Source organism: Hipposideros armiger, unplaced genomic scaffold (genome assembly GCF_001890085.2).
Source record: "Hipposideros armiger isolate ML-2016 unplaced genomic scaffold, ASM189008v1 scaffold_125, whole genome shotgun sequence".
In the NCBI taxonomy this organism is placed as follows: Eukaryota; Metazoa; Chordata; class Mammalia; order Chiroptera; family Hipposideridae; genus Hipposideros; species Hipposideros armiger.
Genome location: NW_017731475.1, coordinates 1300837 through 1319891, shown reverse-complemented (window position 1 = coordinate 1319891; position 19055 = coordinate 1300837). Strand labels below are relative to the sequence as shown.

The 19055-nt window shown below is 34.9% G+C and overlaps 1 protein-coding gene across 8 annotated transcripts in view; it reads right to left on the bottom strand.

Annotated features, from left to right (window-relative positions):
* Nucleotides 1-19055, bottom strand: part of SENP7 (SUMO specific peptidase 7) — a 120730-nt gene that overhangs the window by 53806 nt on the left and 47869 nt on the right. For 2 of the 8 annotated variants that reach the window (XM_019648355.1, XM_019648356.1), the window contains exons 5-6: nucleotides 12077-12274; nucleotides 2586-2780 (exon numbers count right to left, since the gene is read on the bottom strand). The exons of 2 other annotated variants lie outside the window; for them this stretch is intronic. In XM_019648355.1, the coding sequence (XP_019503900.1) occupies nucleotides 2586-2780; nucleotides 12077-12274 (393 nt within the window). The remainder of the gene's footprint in view (nucleotides 1-2585; nucleotides 2781-12076; nucleotides 12275-19055) is intronic. 4 more of the 8 variants (XM_019648357.1, XM_019648360.1, XM_019648359.1 and 1 more) reach the window with 2 other exon arrangements.

Genomic DNA, 19055 nt, shown 5'->3' with positions numbered 1-19055 from the left:
TATTAATTTAAATTTTCTATTTATCCTTGGTGTTTTCTATTATTCCTTTACCTTTGGCATAAAAACTAGATTATTTTTTTCCTACATAATTCCATTAAGGTTATCTGTTATAGTCAGTAATAACACTTCTGAACACTAAAGACAGGCTAAGGCTAAAGTACGATTTGTAGCTGTTCTATAACATTTTCCACATGCATCATTAAGAGCAGAAGTGCTAGGTTTTCAGAGGAAACCTCCTCACTTTTCAGTCATAGCCCCCATTCTTTCACCCATCAATTTTTGGTTGCTTCTTGACATTATATCTTCATAACAAGAGTTGGTGTGTATATCAGGATAACAATAATGGCAGAACATCATGTCTCCTTCTAAGACAATCTAAATAATTTTTATGTACTCTTCCTGATTTTGAGACAGGCAGGCTGGGAGAAGGTTGGTTACAAGAGTCTCATCCTTGAGCCTATGCTGTACTTCATACTGTATTTCAGTTCTAATGGAGCCCATCAACTGAAGTTGCAATTTATTTCCACAGAGCACTCTCGATTCTCCACAAAATGAGCTCATTTTAATGGAGGAGAGAACTAAAGCTTGGTTTAAGGAGTGGTATAAACCAAATGGTAATACTAGCATAGCTGTGACATTTGCCTTGGCAGCACTGGCAAAGGCAACAGGAGTAGCCATAATCTCAGGATAAGACACTGTCATCCTCACAATAGAAGATTTCAGTAACATAATCTACTACAGCCTTTAATGGCTTGTTGATTATCAGCAGTGATAAGAGAGATAAAAATAATGACTACCATTTATTAATCACCTACTAAGTTCCAGGCATTATATTAGAGACTTTACATAGCTTATCTCCTTAAATCTGTACACTAATCTTATAAAGTGTATATTATTATCCCTATTTTAAAGACAGAATAAGTAACTTGCCCAAAGCAAGTCAGCATGTTAGAAGTACTGCTAAGATCTAAATCCGGATGTCTGTCTCCAAAGTCTATGACTATTGCAAGAATAAAAATAAATAAATAACCACCAACAGAATAAATTTTCAGGGATCATATCAAATACCACCTGGAAATTTTGAAGGACTCCTTGTGGTTAACTGGAAACAAATTCATAACTAGAGTCTAACAGCCATTGCCAACAGAAGCCTCTCATGCATGTTGCATTTCAGGAAAAATCTACAGACTGAGCTTTCAGCTTCCTGCACTATGCATCTGCCATCTGTGTCAACCCTTATACAAGACTTCCTGGTATCATCTTGCAATCAGTGGACTAAGACCTGCCCCACCCAATCAGAAGTGGGTAGCTATATCCCCATTTGTGGCTATATTCACTAATCAGAGCTGCTCCATAACGACCAATCAGAATGTATAATTCCAACCAATCAGAACTGTGCTATTTGGATTCCTCATTTGCATAAAAATGGATTTGGGGCGGGGTCAAGTGGGAACTTTATCTATAAAAGATGGCTTCCCCTTTGTCTCTGTGGAATGTACTGTTTCCACTTGAGGCTACATTTACCTGTTTTCAAATTGTTGGCTTGAATAGTTTCTCCTCTTTCCCCACCCCAGACTGGGGACTCTTATCGACATTAGCTTGGTGGCAGCAAACTTTTGTTGACAATAACTATTTAGAAAGAACTTGGGAGGAGCTAGAGTTTTTACTGAATATATTTTAGGAACATCCAGAAATTTTAGACCTATTATTATTAAACCTTATCCCCAGATTGGTATAAAGCCTGAAAAGAACAGATTTAATGTAATAGCTTCCTAGAATCCTCACAATTAGTGCTATTTTTCATAACAAAATGAATGTGAATTGATGTCATTTGAATTCCATGGTAACTGTAACTTCATGGTAAATGACCACTTATGCTGTACTGTTACCATGGAATTCAAATGACATAAGTCGTATTACATAAGTCTTCAGTAATAACATTTTTATTAATATATTTTATGTGCACAAAGAATTCTCACTTGTGAGATTCAAGAGAGATAATAAACAATTTTGTGAGGTAGGAAGGTCTGTTTTTAAAATTCAGGAAGCCAAAGCTCAAGGTAAAATGATATAAACATTAACCCAAGTACACAAAATTCAAAATGTATTGAGTTAAGTACTATCTGATATAGAAATAGTAAATAAGATAAGATGGATGGACGGACGGACGGATGGATGGATGGATGGATGGATGGATGGATGGATAGATGGACAGATGGACAGCTGGCCAACCAGATGAATGGATAAGACAGAGAAGGAGGAGGAATAGACAGATGTCAGGGGAATGGGTTTCAATTATACCACACAAATAGAATGAAATACTAAAATAGGTAACTAAATTTCATTAAGAGTCTGCATCTATTTTCCAAAAACACAAGTTTTTTTTAGAGTGAGCAGTACTTTTTGAAACTGATTATTTGTTGGTTCCAACACCCATTCCAGCCACCAGGAGACAAAAGTCATACTAGTCACCAGAGCACATTTGCCTCACATTTACCAATGACATATCTGTGGGGGAAGAACAGAGGAGGGCTCATGAGAATAAGTGTAATATTTATTCTGAGTGAGGTTATCACTAAACATACCTTTTAGATAAAAAGGAGCTCTTGTGAGGATTTAGATTTTGACAAGATTCTAGGCTGCCATCAGATGATGAAGAAAGCTGCTCTGATTGCAAGTTGTCTGTATCACCCAAACTGGCCTCAGTTACAGGAGAAGTCTTTATGTATTTTCTTCCTAACTCCGTTCCCAGGACATTCGTCAATATAACTCTGGGTATCCTGTCACACAAAATAACAAACACTGTACTGTACTGAAGTTTACAGTAAAAAATATATTCTAGGAAGTTCAATTTTCAAACGTTTTCATCTTAGCACAAGGAAGCTATAAAATTATACCATCCTAGAAACCAACCTGTAAATACTAAAATTTTTGGATGAACACACTCTTTGTTTTGGTTCTAGAAGTACTTGTGTCTTCTAAATTGGCACAGATTAGCCTGCCACTACAACGGTTTTAACTGTAAGAATGGATGCTATTGGGGTGCTTTAAATTTTAAACAATTTTTCTCAAAAAATGCTTTCTCTTTCCCAGTTGTTACTAAAAACACAAATTACTTACAAACCAATTCAAGAAGTCTTTATTCTTATCATTCAATATAAAGGTCCTTAATAAGTAATTATGGACTTGCAATTGAAAAACGACAAACGCTAAATCCAACAAGAAAGACATCACTTAGATTGCACATATGGTAATGACAGATTCCTCAGTGAAACAGCACATATACTGATGGTAATATACCAAGGGTGCCAAAAAAATGTATACAAGTGGACACTTCGGTCAACATTGCTGAAGCAGTACTTCGCTGTAATCAGAAGTGTCTCGACACTGATGGTAACCACTTTGAGCACCTCTTGTAATTGAAGAAGTCAAACGTGACTTGTATTCATCTTTTGTTATCGGTATATATTATTACAATTTTAATACAGTTTTCCTTTCTTAAAATGTGTATATATTTTTTGTCACCCTCTGTATATGCTGTATATAATAGCATCAGAGAAAGAGTCAATAAATTAAATGTTTAGAAAACTAAAGTGTATTTTTAAAACTCCAAGCTTTTTAAATTGACAGGGTTCATATCAAATGTACTATGTAAGCCTGGTGTCTTCTTAAACAGAAGAGGGTAGTATAATCTTTCCTTGGTTGGCCAGTTGTTATTATGAACTGATATACTTTGTCACACTACAGTGATGCCCTCAAGGCTACCATTTGGCCCTAAACTGAGTGGCCCAAGCCAAATTTTTGTAATTTTTTCAGCTCTTGTTACTGCATTTTTTAAGTTTTCATACTGCTATTATCAATGTGTCACTAGCAGCACTTTACTGACTCTTTGTGAGAGAGACAATAAATAACATTTAAAAAGGCCAAAGTACTTTTAAGTGAAAAATGTGAACTTCCCTAAATGTATTTTATTATATTTGCTGTAGTACTTAGAGAGGTACTCTTTATTTTCCCTACATAGAGGCACTATGTTCTTTTCACTATGTTCCAGACAGCATAGAATTTCAGATCTTAGGAGAATTATAAAATAATTTCGTTTTCTCTTTATGTTAAACATGAAGAACTCAAAGCTCAGAAAAGTTAAATCCCGCCCAAGTATAAGTAACTCTTCCTAGTAAAAGAACCTGGGCATATTTATTATCTTTCTTTTTTTATTTTATTCCATTACACTGTATCCCCAGTACCAACTTGCCAAAAGATCCAGATAACTAAGCTTTTCTATCAATACTTCAGGAAATCTTTGAAAACATCCACTTCCAGCACAACCACCACAAAAAAGTATTGCTATAATTAAGAAGTATATATGATCTAAAAATTAAGATGAATAGTAAATATAACACCCTAAACTCAGAGTTTAAGTGAAGAAGAAGAGAAAGGAAATCTGCCATCTAACACAACCACTAATTGCAAGGAGGAGAGGGCAGAGATATTTTGGGACCTCCTCAAATGATTTAAATCTCTAAGGATCCTATTTATTATTGTCTGTTTTGTATATCTGATGCCTGACAGAACTTTCCTTAAAATCCTGTATTTGAAGTGGTAATGGGGACAGTACAGGACTAGTAAGGAGTCTAATGGTTTCTTTTACCTGACTTCACACTAGCAATTGCTATGAAATGAATTGTTAAAGAAAACTCAGCTGTGGTTCTCAATACTTTAGGAAACATACAAGAATGTAAGCAGAGAAAATTTTATTCAGGTTACAACTGTTTTTTTCCCAGATGAATATTATAGTGTACATAAAATTTTACTTACTTTTAAGAGATGAGAGAATCTGATATACTAAATTGATAACTCATTTTAAGGATTGATGATATATTTTTTATAGTCCCCTATGATTACTAAATTCTAAAATGTGTCCCTTAGGCCAATTGGACTCATGTCTTGTTAGGGAGGCCACTTCATAGTCAAGTGTAGAGGCCTGACCACCACACTGCATTTCTGAAGCTGATGTTGAATAATATTGTATGTCAACTATAATTATATATACATATAGTCACGTGATGTGGAGTAGGGTGTGGGAATGGAGTCAGTGGAATTGTAATAGATAAGTATGATATCGGGGGTGGGAGAGCAGTGGATGGGTGGAGGGGGGTTGTTACTTTGTGAGGGGTGTTAAGGATAACTATTGCATTGTTCTGTACACCTGAAGCTAGTAATAGAAAAATAAATAAAATAAAATAAATAAATAAAATAAAATAAAATGTGTCCCATAATAAAAAATAATCCAGAAACTGTAATATTTAAGTAAAGAGAAAATTTAGGGCATATCAGGAGACACATCAAAGAAATGTCAGCAATCATATAGTATTTCTATTTCAATGACTATAGTATATTTAAATTTATTTGAAAATATTGAGTCCCTAAAAAAAGCTGTCTCTCAAAATAGGGGAGATAGTGTCCATAAAAGTTAGTCCTATATGAAGTGTTGAAGAGAACATCAGAAAAAAAATATCAGGAAGGAATGGGAAAGTTTTTAAAGATTAGAATTCTCTTCTGAATAATAAATGATCATCCTATTCTTGTATGGTTTGGTTTGCTACTAGATTTTAAAGAAAGAAAAAGCAAAGAAGAGATATGAAAAAAGAACTTTGGAGGATAAATGAGACCTTTTAAGTTAAACAAACAGCTAAAAGTCTTTCCTAGAAAATTTTCAAAATTCACCCAAAACTATTAGAAAGATTTTATACCAAGCAGCAGTAGAATCCACATCTTTTAAAGAACAAGAGCCGTAGAGGGACTCTGAAGCTATCAGAAGGTTTAAGGAACTATCTCAACATGTCTACCACGGTATACCTTCAAATTAGAAAGCACTCAATTACTATGTGAACAAATGCCACAAGGAAAAAAACTAAAGAATGAGCAGAATATTTAAACGTTAATGAATTAGATATCGTATAAAATATGTAATAAAGTCCAATTCCTACTCTACTTATGGGAAAAAAATTAAAATTCATTACAGTAAAAGCAGTATGGCACAGAAGTTAAGAGCAAAGGCTCTGGAGTCAGACAAACATAGGGTCAGTTCTGGTTTTAGTACCTAATAACTATATATAACCTTGGGCAAATTACTTACCTTAATTTATGCCTCTTAGCATTGATCTCATCTCTAAAATGGGGAGAATAATATCTACCTTTCTAAGTTGTTAAGATGTAAAGCAGTTAGCACAAATCTTGGCACATAGTAAGTACACAATAAATGGAAATTCACTTTAATTTTCCTATTACTGAAGTCTTGCTCAAAGTTATAAATTATCCTCTTACAAATAGTGCTTAATTGTCATAATTTACCATTTTCTGCAATCTTGATGAAAATACAATATGCTATTACAAAAATACCTGAATAGTTATCAATGCCTATAACTACACCCAATTCTTCATAACACAGAGCCATAGACCAATCATCTTTCATCAACTATTGACGACTTATCCAAATTGAATACCTTGAGGAAACAGAGGGCTTTGTGTGACACTCTTACAATATACAAATCTATAAAGTGCTGACTTTTATAGATTTGTAAGTTCAAAATACCAAAGCTATCTTTTGGTACACAATTATATGAATTAGCACTGCCACAGAAATTCTAAGGATAGCCCCCCATTTCAAGAGATTAAGAATTTTTACAAGCAATACATAAATGTTCATCTCTCATACTATTTCAATATGAAAGGAAGGACTGAAAATTGTCATTTCACACAGTCTATCCAATTTTCTTCCAAAGGATATAAATAGTATTAGCAAAATAAAACATAATTTGTTTATTTAATAATATTTTGAAATCATACTTAAAAATATAATATGCTAAACCAAAGCAGAAACAAATTTTACAGTGCAGTAGGTGAACTGGCCTGAGAAGTATTGCCATTTACTGATTTTGTCTCTGCAAGGTTATTTTTTCTGATTCTTAATTTTCTCAATTACGAATTGTAGGTTTCTTCCCTGCATAAGTAGCAAGGGAAATTTAAGATTCAAAGAATTTAATAAATGGGGGGAAATCTGAAAAACTGATGAGCTATTAATATAAATTTCATGTTAACAAATTTTTAAAGAAATGAAACCCTTGTTAAAAGATAATATAATTATACTTGGTAATAAAGCTACAATATAATAAGCATAAAAAGTTATAATACTAATTTAGTTTTCATGTTGGTATAATTTACATGAATGCCTTTCTAAAACTGTACTATGTGATGTTTTAATAAGGTTCTCATAAATCCATTCTTATCCCAAATGATATAATTCAAAATATTCTTTCTAAATCACCCTCTTAACCTATGTAGAGAAAAAAATTAATTTTTTAATAACTTTCTTAAAGGGATGCACAAATTTTCTAAATTCGCTCTTTTACTAAGCTAAGTTTTAAGTGAATAAATTATCACTCAAGTAGAATATTACTGGCTTAAAGAAAACTTGAGTGATAGAAATACTATAGTATACAAAAAGTCTTACCATCACCACATCTGGAATATGTACTTCTTAAAAACCTCAAACGTATGTAAATTTAAGAAAAATATGAATAAATATAATTATACCATTTAGGGAAATTTCAAGAACCAGGAGTTACCTTTGTTAATGAAATATGGGTACACTGTCTCTATACTTCTCTAAAAATCTCTGGTGCCAATTGATGAAAGCAGGAGAAAGATGGTTTATCTTCTCAAAAGCCTTGTGGTTGTGTCCCACCAGTCTCTTTCTTGCCTATTGACTAAGGTTCATAAATGTCTAGAAATTTTCTCCCAAGAAAATAGATATAAAACCACATATGAAGATAAAACCTACATTAAAATATGGTTTACTTATTTAAAAAGAAATTTGTGCATTCCACATACTACTAGTTTAATATTTCTAGAACTCTTGACCTTTTCTTACTACTTAACAAAATTGATTTGAATCATGTGTTTTGTGTTTTTCTTCTCAATCTTATCCAGTAATTAAAATGCTAAATTGTCCTCACATAAAAGGCAACATACTTAGGTCACTACCTTTAGTTCCTAGAACGCAAATAAAATTTCTAACAAAATGCCATTTCTGAGATTGAATGAATAATTTTGGTTTCCTCAATAGTTAACTCTAAGATAAAATTAAAAACCAAAAATAATTTCTTCTCCCTTCCATCTTTCTGAAATGATGAAGTCCTAGCTAAGTAAGATAAAAATAAAACGAAAAGCATCATGTCAAAGTTAAGCAAAGATTAAACAATGCATAAGTCTCCTATTCCAGGTAGGAAGTCCGACACAGAAAACATCTATCCAAAGCCATAACCTAAACAGTTCTCAACTTACTTATTTGAAGCTTGTAATATCTCCTTTCCTGTTTTGTTTTTTTCTTATCCACCAAAATTACAGAGCAAATAATTGGTTCTAACAGAGGAAATTACATTCCCCATTCAAAAAGCTCGAGATGTAATTGATGAGAAGCAATCATCTCGTCCCTTTATTCAGCAAACATTTATTGAGCATTCAGTATGTGTCCAGTGCTGTGCTAGGTACTACTAATAGAGGAAAAATAATAAAATGTAGCTCCTGCCTTCATGAAGCTCACTGTCAGGGAGGGAGAGGAACTAAAAACTGCAATATGGTGTAATGAGTTATACGATATATGAACAGGTTGCTTAGCAAGACAAAGAAAGGGATCAAATGCAGATGGGCTGGGGGAAGAATCAAGGAAGATTTCCCAAAAGATGGCATATGAGCTCAATGTTAAAGACCAATGGAAGTCAGTAAAAGCGAAAAGGAGAACTGCCTACAAGATAAGAGAACAAACAGCATGAGCTCAGAGGTATTATACATTCAGTGAGCTACCAATAGTTCCCTACGACTAAAACACAGTGTGAATGTGGAGAAGTGGACAGACGCAAGGCTACAGATAGGCAAAAGTGAGATCATTAAGGACCCTGTATGCCAAGCTAAGGAGTTTAAACTTTATCGTGAAGGGATATGTGGAGTCACAGAAAGATGTTAAACTAGAGAGTGACAAGAAATATGTGCCTTTGAGAATGAATACTTTGGCAACAATACAGGGAAATAACCAAGAAGGAAAGGACTATGTATGCGCATGAAGCCCAATCCAGTTACTATCATAGTAATAAAGGCACAAAGTTACTAGGGCTTGAACTGAGGCAGTGGCAATAAAGTTAGAGAAGAGATCATATTCAGACTTAGGAGGTAAAAATAACTAGACATGATAAATGACTGGATATGAAGAGTAATGAAGAAAGAGGAATCAGGACAACTCCTAGTTCTAATTTGGAGAACTGAGTATACAGAAGAGTCATATATTCAGACAGGGAGGGGATACAGATTCAGAACAAGTCTAAAAACAAAGATGATGCATTCACTTTGAACAAGTTAAATTTAAGACACCTGGAGCTGAGGGAAAAAGTCTAGACTAGCTGGTAGTTCACACCAGACAGCGAATAAAAAACAAAAAAAAAAACGGTAAAAACCAAATTAGAATCTTATTGAGACTCTTTGCATTATATTTAAATTTCATGAACACATAATCTAGCTAACAATTCCTGGTGAAAAAAACTGTTCTTCTAAAAGGATGAAACATGACACTGTTCTAATCACACTGTTCTATTGGGTTGTCGGAAAAGTCATGTATTTTGTCCCTGTGTTTCAAAGGTCATTTATTTATATAAAGAACAAAGATCAATGATATATTGCCTGTTTTGTTCGATAACCTTTTTCCGTCTCTCAGTGAGCTTCATAATTCCTCGTTTATAGAAAGACCTGTCTTTATTTGCGAAAAACTGAACAAGTTTTTGTTCAGTTTTACAGCTGATTTAAAGCCTCATCTGAATTGAACATTATACCATGCAAGGAGTTTTGAAGAGAGCGAAACAAGTGGAAGTCTGACGGTGCAAGGTCAGGCGAGTATGGTGGGTGTAGCAACACATCCCATCCAAGCTCCAATAATTTTTGACAGGTGATCAAACTTGTCTGTGGTCTCACACTGTTGTGATGGAACACAACTCCTTTTGTTGTAAACAATCCACTTCTCATCACCAGTTCTATCAGTCGCTTTAAAAAAGGATCATTTTCCTCATGTTTAATGAGCATATGGCAGATGTTATACGCGCTGTCAAACGAACTTCTTTGAGGGCTGGCCGAGTTTACTCAGTTGGTTAAGAGCTTGCTCAAGAGTGTGAGCTCTGAGCCACAGCAGTTCAAGTCCCGGCCTGAGCTGAGCTGCCACTGAGCTACCAACAGGTGGCAGGATGGCTCAGCTAAAAAAAAAACAAAAAAAAAACCGAGTTCATGCAGAACCCAAATATCAAGCTTGCTTATGTATCCCAGCTTCTTCAAGTGGTCGTGAACACTTGAACGATGCATGTTCAATACCTCTGCAATCTCTTGTGTCGTGTAACGTGGGTTTGACTCGATCAATGCCTTTATTTTGTCATCATCAACCTCAGTGGGACTCCCTGACCGAGGAGCGTTGTTGAGATCAGAGTCACCAGCATGAAATTTTATGAACCATCGTTGGCACTGATGTTCTTGTATCTTGTAGAGCATTGTCACCATAAACTTTATGCAACTTTTCACAAGTTGCATTCTTCCCTTTATGGAAGTAAAACAGTAAAATATGGCAAAAATGCACAGTTTGGTCTTCCATCTTCAACTTGTTGTAAAATCTTCAAAACTCAACCAAATTGCTCAATTTTTTTTTTCTGAATGAAGCTGGAACCGTCAGCTCTCAAATGACATAGCAATAACATAGATGCGAATGACTCTAGTATTTCCAAAAATGAACTAATGCCATCTGTCACAAACGTGTCATGACTTTTCCGACAACCCAATAGTTGGAAAAGGACAGATGAGAAATGAGGGGACTGGTGAGCTTGTCATTTGGAAGAGTTTAAGCTTCTTTTCAAAATAGTTAAAGGAATTGGAAGGGCCATTCCTTTAAGTAGTCCCTTTATTTAGATCTATCAGCACACTAAAGGAATAATTCACTCACACTAAAAAGGAAAAATGCTAGAATCGAGAAAAATGAAAGCAAACTGCTTCATAATTACTGAAGCTAAGTTGTCTGACTAAAATGTAGGGTGCTTTAGAAAGTTAAATGTACAGCAGGTATGATCTAGTAAGGAGATTCTCATTACTCAGCTTTTTATGTGTTTTGCCTTTTTTAAAAGACATATCTTTTTAACTTATTGTATGTTCAGATTCTTTGACAGAGTTCTTTTATTTTTAAAATAAGTATGTTGAAAATTAGTGATTTTTTTCTGAATCTTGGCTTAAAACACCTCCACACTGTCATTCAGATTACAGATCACATAACCAAAGCACTATCTAGCTAATGACAGGTTATTCCAAATGAAAGCAAAGCACCTCCCTCAAAAACTATTTATTTAAGTGTTAAAACTGTAAATGGAAATACGTTTAAGATACTATGTTACAGATCCCAAATTCCCAGAGCTAAATCCAGTTGTCAGTCCTAAACTCCATATACAATTCTTTTAAAAAATACAAAACAAATTTTGTCTTGTTAGTTTTCAAAATTAAACTGCATGTTTACATTAAAGATCTGGTAGTAATATTTCAATATCATCTCTTCTTTTAAAAGAAAACTCGAAAAAATCAAAAGTGGTAAGGACCTAGATTAAAACACATTTAAAAGGTACGTTAACATATCTTTTTTTTATTTTCTGCATCTTTAACATACCTTTTAGATGTTTTTTAATCTAGGTCGTTACCTATCTATATACATCTCATTTTATATCATAAATGAATCTCTAAAAATGAATCAAATTATAAAGTAAATTAAATGTTTTTAATTTACTTGTTCTCAAAAATAATTCTGCTAATCTACTTAATGGAGTACAGAATGATCATTACGTTTGAAAATTAAGATTGTCAGCTTTAAAAAGATTTGCTTTCATTGGGTCACACCTGCATATGCATATTTTCTTAAAGATCATTTCCAACAATCTTATTTTTAAGAATATTGGTCTTATATTATTTCAAAATGTGGTGAGTTGAACAAAATCAATACTGAACAACATACCTTTCAGATAAATTAAGGCTTTGGTGAAGAGGTTCTAATTTTTGACATGTCTCTAGGCTGTCAACAGATGTCGAAGGCAATGAGTCTGATTGCACCTTGTTGGCATCACATAAATTAGCATCGTTTCTAGGTAGGGTCTTTCTGAATTTTCGTCCTAAATCCGTCCATAGGACATTCGTCAACATAACTTTGAGTTGCCTGTTACACACACAAATAATACATACAGTACTAAACATTGTATAATGCATGAAGTCATCACAAACTATAATAAATGAAAACCTCCAGGGATTCTAAATTCAATTCTTCAAGCAATTAACTAGAATAGTAAATATTATAAGTAAAACATTTGTCTAATCATTCTTGAATATATATTAAAAAGCAAAGCCTATTTCACTGAAATTGGGATTTTCTTCAGAATTCCATCTAGTATACTACAACTGTAGTCACACACATGTACAGCTGTTGGATTCCTAGTAACCCATCTAAGCCTATTCACACTGTGAGTGGTACAATGATACACAATTCACAGATCTCTTCACAGAGGCAATCACTTTCTGCACTAAAAATGTGTTCTTCTTTACCATTTGTTGATTTGGAAAACAATGCTAAAACTAAGGGTGCAATAGTACATCATCTACAGTCTTAAGCCTATATAGTCTTAAGATAGTAATTTAATTTTACCTTATTTCTAGAAACAGGTCAATTTAAAACATTTACTTTTATTGTACCTATATCAATTTCAAGAGTAAAACTGATAAATGCAAGCAGTTCCAGCTTTTTGTCTCATTACATTTTGCCCATTATTCCTTCAATACATCTTTGTGCTAATAATACTTGGAAGGACTGTGTTTAGTTCTGGTACCATGGAATATAGTTTTTGCAGTAGTGTAAACAGGTTACCGAGTAGACTTGAAACAATGTCAAATGAGGAATGGCTGAAAGAATTGGAATGTTTAATCATAAGAATGTCTATTCTACTCCCTGGTACCAGTTTTAGGCACTGTTTGTTTGTTTGTTTGTTTGTTTAACAAACATAAGAACATTAAGAAGCAGAAAGCAAAGTGCTCAGATATTTTAAAAATAAAATAGATTTCAAAGAAATCATTTGTTTACAGCAGCCACTTGGGGCTATATCTTCAGACCATTTGGAAGGAGGGGGTACAAGTCTTCAGGGAAACCTCCATAGAACACATGAAATTCCAAACATTCTGACTTTAAAAAAAATAATAATCTAGAGGTTTTAGAATTAATAAAGAGATGAGTGACATTTCTCTAAATGAATAGGAATAATTCATTCTTGCAACAAATACGGAATGCCTGCTAGCAGCTAGTAAAACAACTCTACTAGTACAATAGAATGTGGAGATTCAGCAATGAACAAGACGGTTATAGTTCCTGTCTTCATGGAGCTTACATTCTGGAGAAGAATTACCCAATTAATTATTTAATTACAATTGTGATGAGTGATATGAAGAAAAAGTACAGATGCCTGCACCCCTTCTGAACCAGGTGAGGGAAGGTTTCACTGAGAATACAACACAAAAGCTGAAACCTCAAAGGATAGGCACTATACAAAGGAAACAGGTGTAAAATGGAGAGCCATCCAAAAAAAGGGACAAAATGCAAATGGCTCATATAAAAGTATAGCTTGTTCAAGGAAATTAAAGAACTTGCCTGGTTCAAGTGCTTAGAGTGAAAAGGAAATTGTACAAGATAAAGATGGGCATTTAGGCAGGACCTTGTGCACTATATTTAGAATTTGAGACTTCATGTCAATGATAGAAATCTACTAGTTTTAACACGAGAATGATGAGAACAGAGCTGCATTTTTAAAAGATCAACTTGATCTTTCATGAAGAATGAAACGGAAGCACTAAGGTTAAAGCGTAATACAAATGAATTTAAAGAGGTAATGGTCAAGAGTGCGAGCTCTGAGCCACAGGGTCGCCTCGCCGGTTTGATTCCCACATGGGCCAGTGAGCTGCACCCGAGTTGAGCTGCCACTGAGCTGCCAACAGGTGGCAGGATGGCTCAGCTAAAAAACATAAAAATAAAAAAATATAAATAAAAGTTAAAGAAAAATAAAGAGGTAATGGTGAGTTTATCAGGCATAGTTTAGTGGAATGCTGGGAGCAGAAACCAGAACACAGTGGGATGAGTAAATGGGAAAGGAGGGAAGGGCTATAAAAAAATGTAGACAGTTGACATGTGGCTGTGAATAAAAAGCTGAAGATAGATGTGAGGTGCAGAAAAGGTTACTTAGGTATTGGGTGGTTAGTTAGCTAGCTTAATTAAGATAGAAAATGTCTATGTAAGTTTAAGTGCTTATAGGAAGACGTCAACAGAGTAGGAGAGGCTGGAGATATAGGAGACAGAATAATTAACACAGTAATTTTCCAAAGAAATGGCATAATGAGAGCTAATATTTATTGAACATGCAAAATATGCCGGGCACTTATGCTAATTAAGTATTTTACAATGATTTACTTCATTTAATCCTCACAACTACTCTGAGATACAATGGTAGTTCTTCTGCAGTTGAGAAGACCAAGATAGACTGATTAATAACTAAGCCCACAGTAAAATGGGTGAGTTACTGAAAGTGGGATGCAGAACCATACACTCTCAACTCTACTGCCGACACTCTTAACTGCTCCTCCATGATGGGCGAGGGACACCCCTTTCCTTCTTCCAGGAAGTAGAGGGAACCAAGATCATCTTTCCAAAGTAATACGAAAGGTAAAGGAATACAGCCTTGAGAAGAGAAAAGCTTTCAAATTATTATTGTGGTGAGGGGGAACACAAGCTGACTAGAGAAACACAGGATTATCTTGCAGTTTAGGAATCTAGTGAGGTTAATAATCATGAATTTATGTCACAAATATACTCTGTCTTGTGACTTTTTTTTTCCCATCACTGCTCAGCCACCTTGGTGTCAGCACAATACAAACATAATTAGGTTCACAGATGATTATTAATTACAAAGGAGAAAGGCACCTTTACAATGGAGAGATCTGGCAGCTACTACCTTAAGCAAGTGATCAAATGTAGGAACACCCACAGTGGGACAAACAAACATTATGTATCATGTATTTCCCTGATATGATGAAATAAGGAAATGACATTCGCTATGAAGTATTCTTGCAAAAATGCAACATGAGTGTAATCATGAGGACAAAACCAGATAGGTCATAAAAATCTAGAATGTAGGACATTTTATTGGGTTGTCAGAAAAGGCATGACGCATTTTTTCTGTTTTTCGTTGCAAAAATACGTCATGCCTTTTCCAACAACCCAATACAAGACAACTGGCCTGGATTCTTCAAAAAATCAATGTCATGGCTTTAACAAAAAGAGAGAGAGGCAAGGGCTATTCTAAGATTAAGATATGTGTATGTGCATATATATGATATGCACTTACACACATGTATGAAAAGAGACTGAGAGAGGTAGATGTGTAAAAATGTTAGTGACTGGTAAATCTAGATGAAGGACATATGAGTATTACATTCTCATCAAAATAATTCCATGCCTGAAATCCTGTGCCAAGAAAAAAGAAAAGTATGATATACAGGGGGAAAAAGTTATGCACAAAGATATTCATCATGGTATTATTTATAAAAGCAACCAATTAAAAGCAACCTTAAATGCTCAGCAACAGCAGAATAGTTAAGCAAACCATGATAAAGGCTTTTAATTGAATGTCATTAGCCACTTGAAACCTTCTACTTTAATTTTAAGGATGGCTAGGGTCAGCTGAGTGGCTCAGTTGGTTAAGAGCTCGCTCTTTCTCAAGAGTTTGAGCTCTGAGCAACAGCAGTTCGATTCTCAGCCCAAGCTGAGCTGCCGTTGAGCTGCCAATAGGTGGCAGGATGGCTCAGCTAAAAATAAGTAAATAAATAAAAATTAAAAAGTTTGAGCTCTGAGCAACAGTGGTTTGATTCCCAGCCCGAGTTGAGAAGCCGCTGAGCTGCCAACAGGTGGCAGGATGGCTCAGCTTAAAAAATAAGAAGAAGAAATAGGGCCGGCGAGTGGTTCAGCTGGTTTTACAACTGTACTACTCAAAATTCTAAAGGATCAAATGAAAATACTTACAAAATCTTAAGAATATATAAGGTATACTTTTAGTCTAATGGGAAAACTATTCACTATTAGTAATTTGCTAAATTATTTGGAAAATTATTATTCCAATGGTAATTTTTAATTAAAAATATCCAGTGTTGGAAAAAGTCATTTTCCTATTCACCCAAACCAAATAAGAATTTACGTTGAAAAATAACCATTGGTGTTTTTACTAATTATTCTGATTGGGTGGCTCTAAATGCAAAGACAATTTGGATTCTCTGGGAAAATGCTTATTTCATGTTTATATATTTGGCTTCATTGTAATTTGGCTGACTAATACTATCCTAGAACAGAAGTCAGCAATCTTTTTCCCCCAAATGATTAAAGTAAAAATTTTTTAAATTTCTATATTTAAATGCCATAAGATTTCTATAGATACTGCAATAGAAACTTAAGCGTGAAGCACAACATTCAAATCAGACAAAATAAAACCTAAATTTAGCATTTAGGGAGATACACTTGGGTGGCAATATTATTCAAAAAAAGTAAAAAATTAGTATCCTGAAAGTTAGGAGATAGGTGAGTTTTAAAGGGGAGGAAAGGAGTTGTAACTGCAAAGGCACGTGAGAATTTCTAAGATAGTTTTCTATTTTGTACCCAGATGGTGGTTATATGAGTATATTTGTCTTATAAAAAATAAATTATAATACATAATTATTAAACTGCTTATCTTTTCGGTAGGTGCATTATATTTCACAATAAAAATAAAGAGTAGAAGACAGCTAAATGGAGAGCTCCACCTAACCCAACACTCTATATACTATCTTTGCTGAAGTATTTAGCCAGGCTTTTTAGAACCATCCAATTATCTATTTACAAAATGTCTCTTTCTAAGCTGTAAACCATTATTCTACTTTTCATTTACAAGGGGAAATAATCACTGATCCATGCACTCAGTCTAAAAATACAATTCTGACAAAATAATACACCAGATTGCCTGTGTAGCACTGCTTTATACATTTGAAGTTTTGCAACTGTAGAAAAACTCAGCATAACCACAGCAGGGGGGAAATAATCAAAAAAATATTTCTCTATGAAAAAAACACATATATTAGGGATTCTAGAAAAGTTCAAATTTTGTTAAAGTTAAAATTTTCAACAAAAGCAAAACTGAATAAACATTCAATGAATACATAAATATGACTTAATTATATAATCTGGCTAAATAAATTCAGAAATCAGAAAAAGTAACCCTCCTCAAATTTCAAGTCCTATTTTTTTGTTCTGTAAACTGACAATTAGAATGAAGGTAGTGTTTTGGTTTCTTTTTTCATAATTTAGAGTATTTCTTGTCCTTCAAAGAAAAGGCATAGAAAACCAGAATATACCACCCCAAAATAAGTCATTTTGGCATAAGTATTATTTTGAGCTGATGAAGATAACTGAAAAACAGCAAAAGGCAATAAAAGCTCTCTGTCCATCTCCCACCTGCCTAAAAAAAAGCTGTGACTATTTGGCAGGAGACTCTTATCAGTCCAGAGATAAAACCTACATAACAAGCCTTACTAAACAAACCTTATCTTCCATTAGTTTCCCACATATTTACCATCCCACATTTTGCCATTCTTGGAAGCCTGAAACCTTTTTCCTTTGTCTTGTCAATTCTCTAGAAATCTATTTTTCTTTGTTAAGATGCTATATAAGCCCAAGTTCTAACCACTCCTTTGAGTTCCTCATCCCATATATGCACGCCACATGTGTTAATAAACTATTTATTTTTCTCTTATTAACCTGTATTTTGCCAATCTAAATTGCACAACCCCAGTCAGAGAACTTAGGAAGGCAGAGAAAAAGGATTTTTTTTCCCACTCTACATGGACAAAAGAGTTGGACACTTCACAAAAAAGACATATAAATGGCCAACATGCACATGAAAACGTACTCACTATCATTAATATTACGTATGGTCTTTTAAAAAAAAAGTTTGTCTTGGGCTGGCTGAGTAACTCAGTTGGTTAAGAACTTGCTCAAGAGCGCGAGCTCTGAGCAACAAGGTCGCCGGCTCGATTCCCACATGGGCCAGTGAGCTGCGCCTGAGCTGAACTGCCGCTGAGCTGCCAACAGGTGGCAGGATGGCTCAGCTGGTGAGAGCATGTGCTCCTAACAACAAGGTTGCCTGTTCCAGATGGTGGGCAACGCCCTCCTGCAACTAAAGAATGAACTCAGCACCTCGAGCTGAGCTGCCACCCGGGTGGCTCAGGGTGATAAAGCGCGCGCTCTTAACAACAAGGCTGCCGGTTCGACTCCCGCATGGGATGGTGGCTATGCCCACCCACAACTAATTGAACACAGCACCTTGAGCTGAGCAGTGCAACTGAACTTGGAGCTGAGATAGCTGCACCCTCTACAACTAAGATTGAAGGACAACAAGTTGGCTGTTCCCCTTCCCCAATTCCCCAACATTGGTCCCCTCCCCCAATTACCCAATAAAATCTTTTTTAAAAAAAGTTTGTGTTTTAAAAAAGAGAGAGGGTAAGAAAAGATTTTAACAGGCACTTTGGAGACAATACAAATAAGCACATGAAAAGATGCTCAACATCATCATTCACCAGGGAAATGCAATTAAAACCACAATAAGACACCACTACACATCAATTACAAGGGATGATGATAAAACAGGCTGACCATACAAGTGTCAGCGGGGTTCTGGAGGAACTAGAAGTTTCCTGCACTGCTGGTGGGAATATAAAATGGCACAGTCATTTTTGGAAAACAGTTGGCAGTTTCATGCAAAGTTAAAAATACACTTTCAGGGCCGGCCGAGTGGCGCAATGGTTAAGAACTGGCTTGGGACGCCAGAGGGCCCAGTTCGGATCCCACATATGAGGGCCAGTGACACTGCCCTCCACAGCTA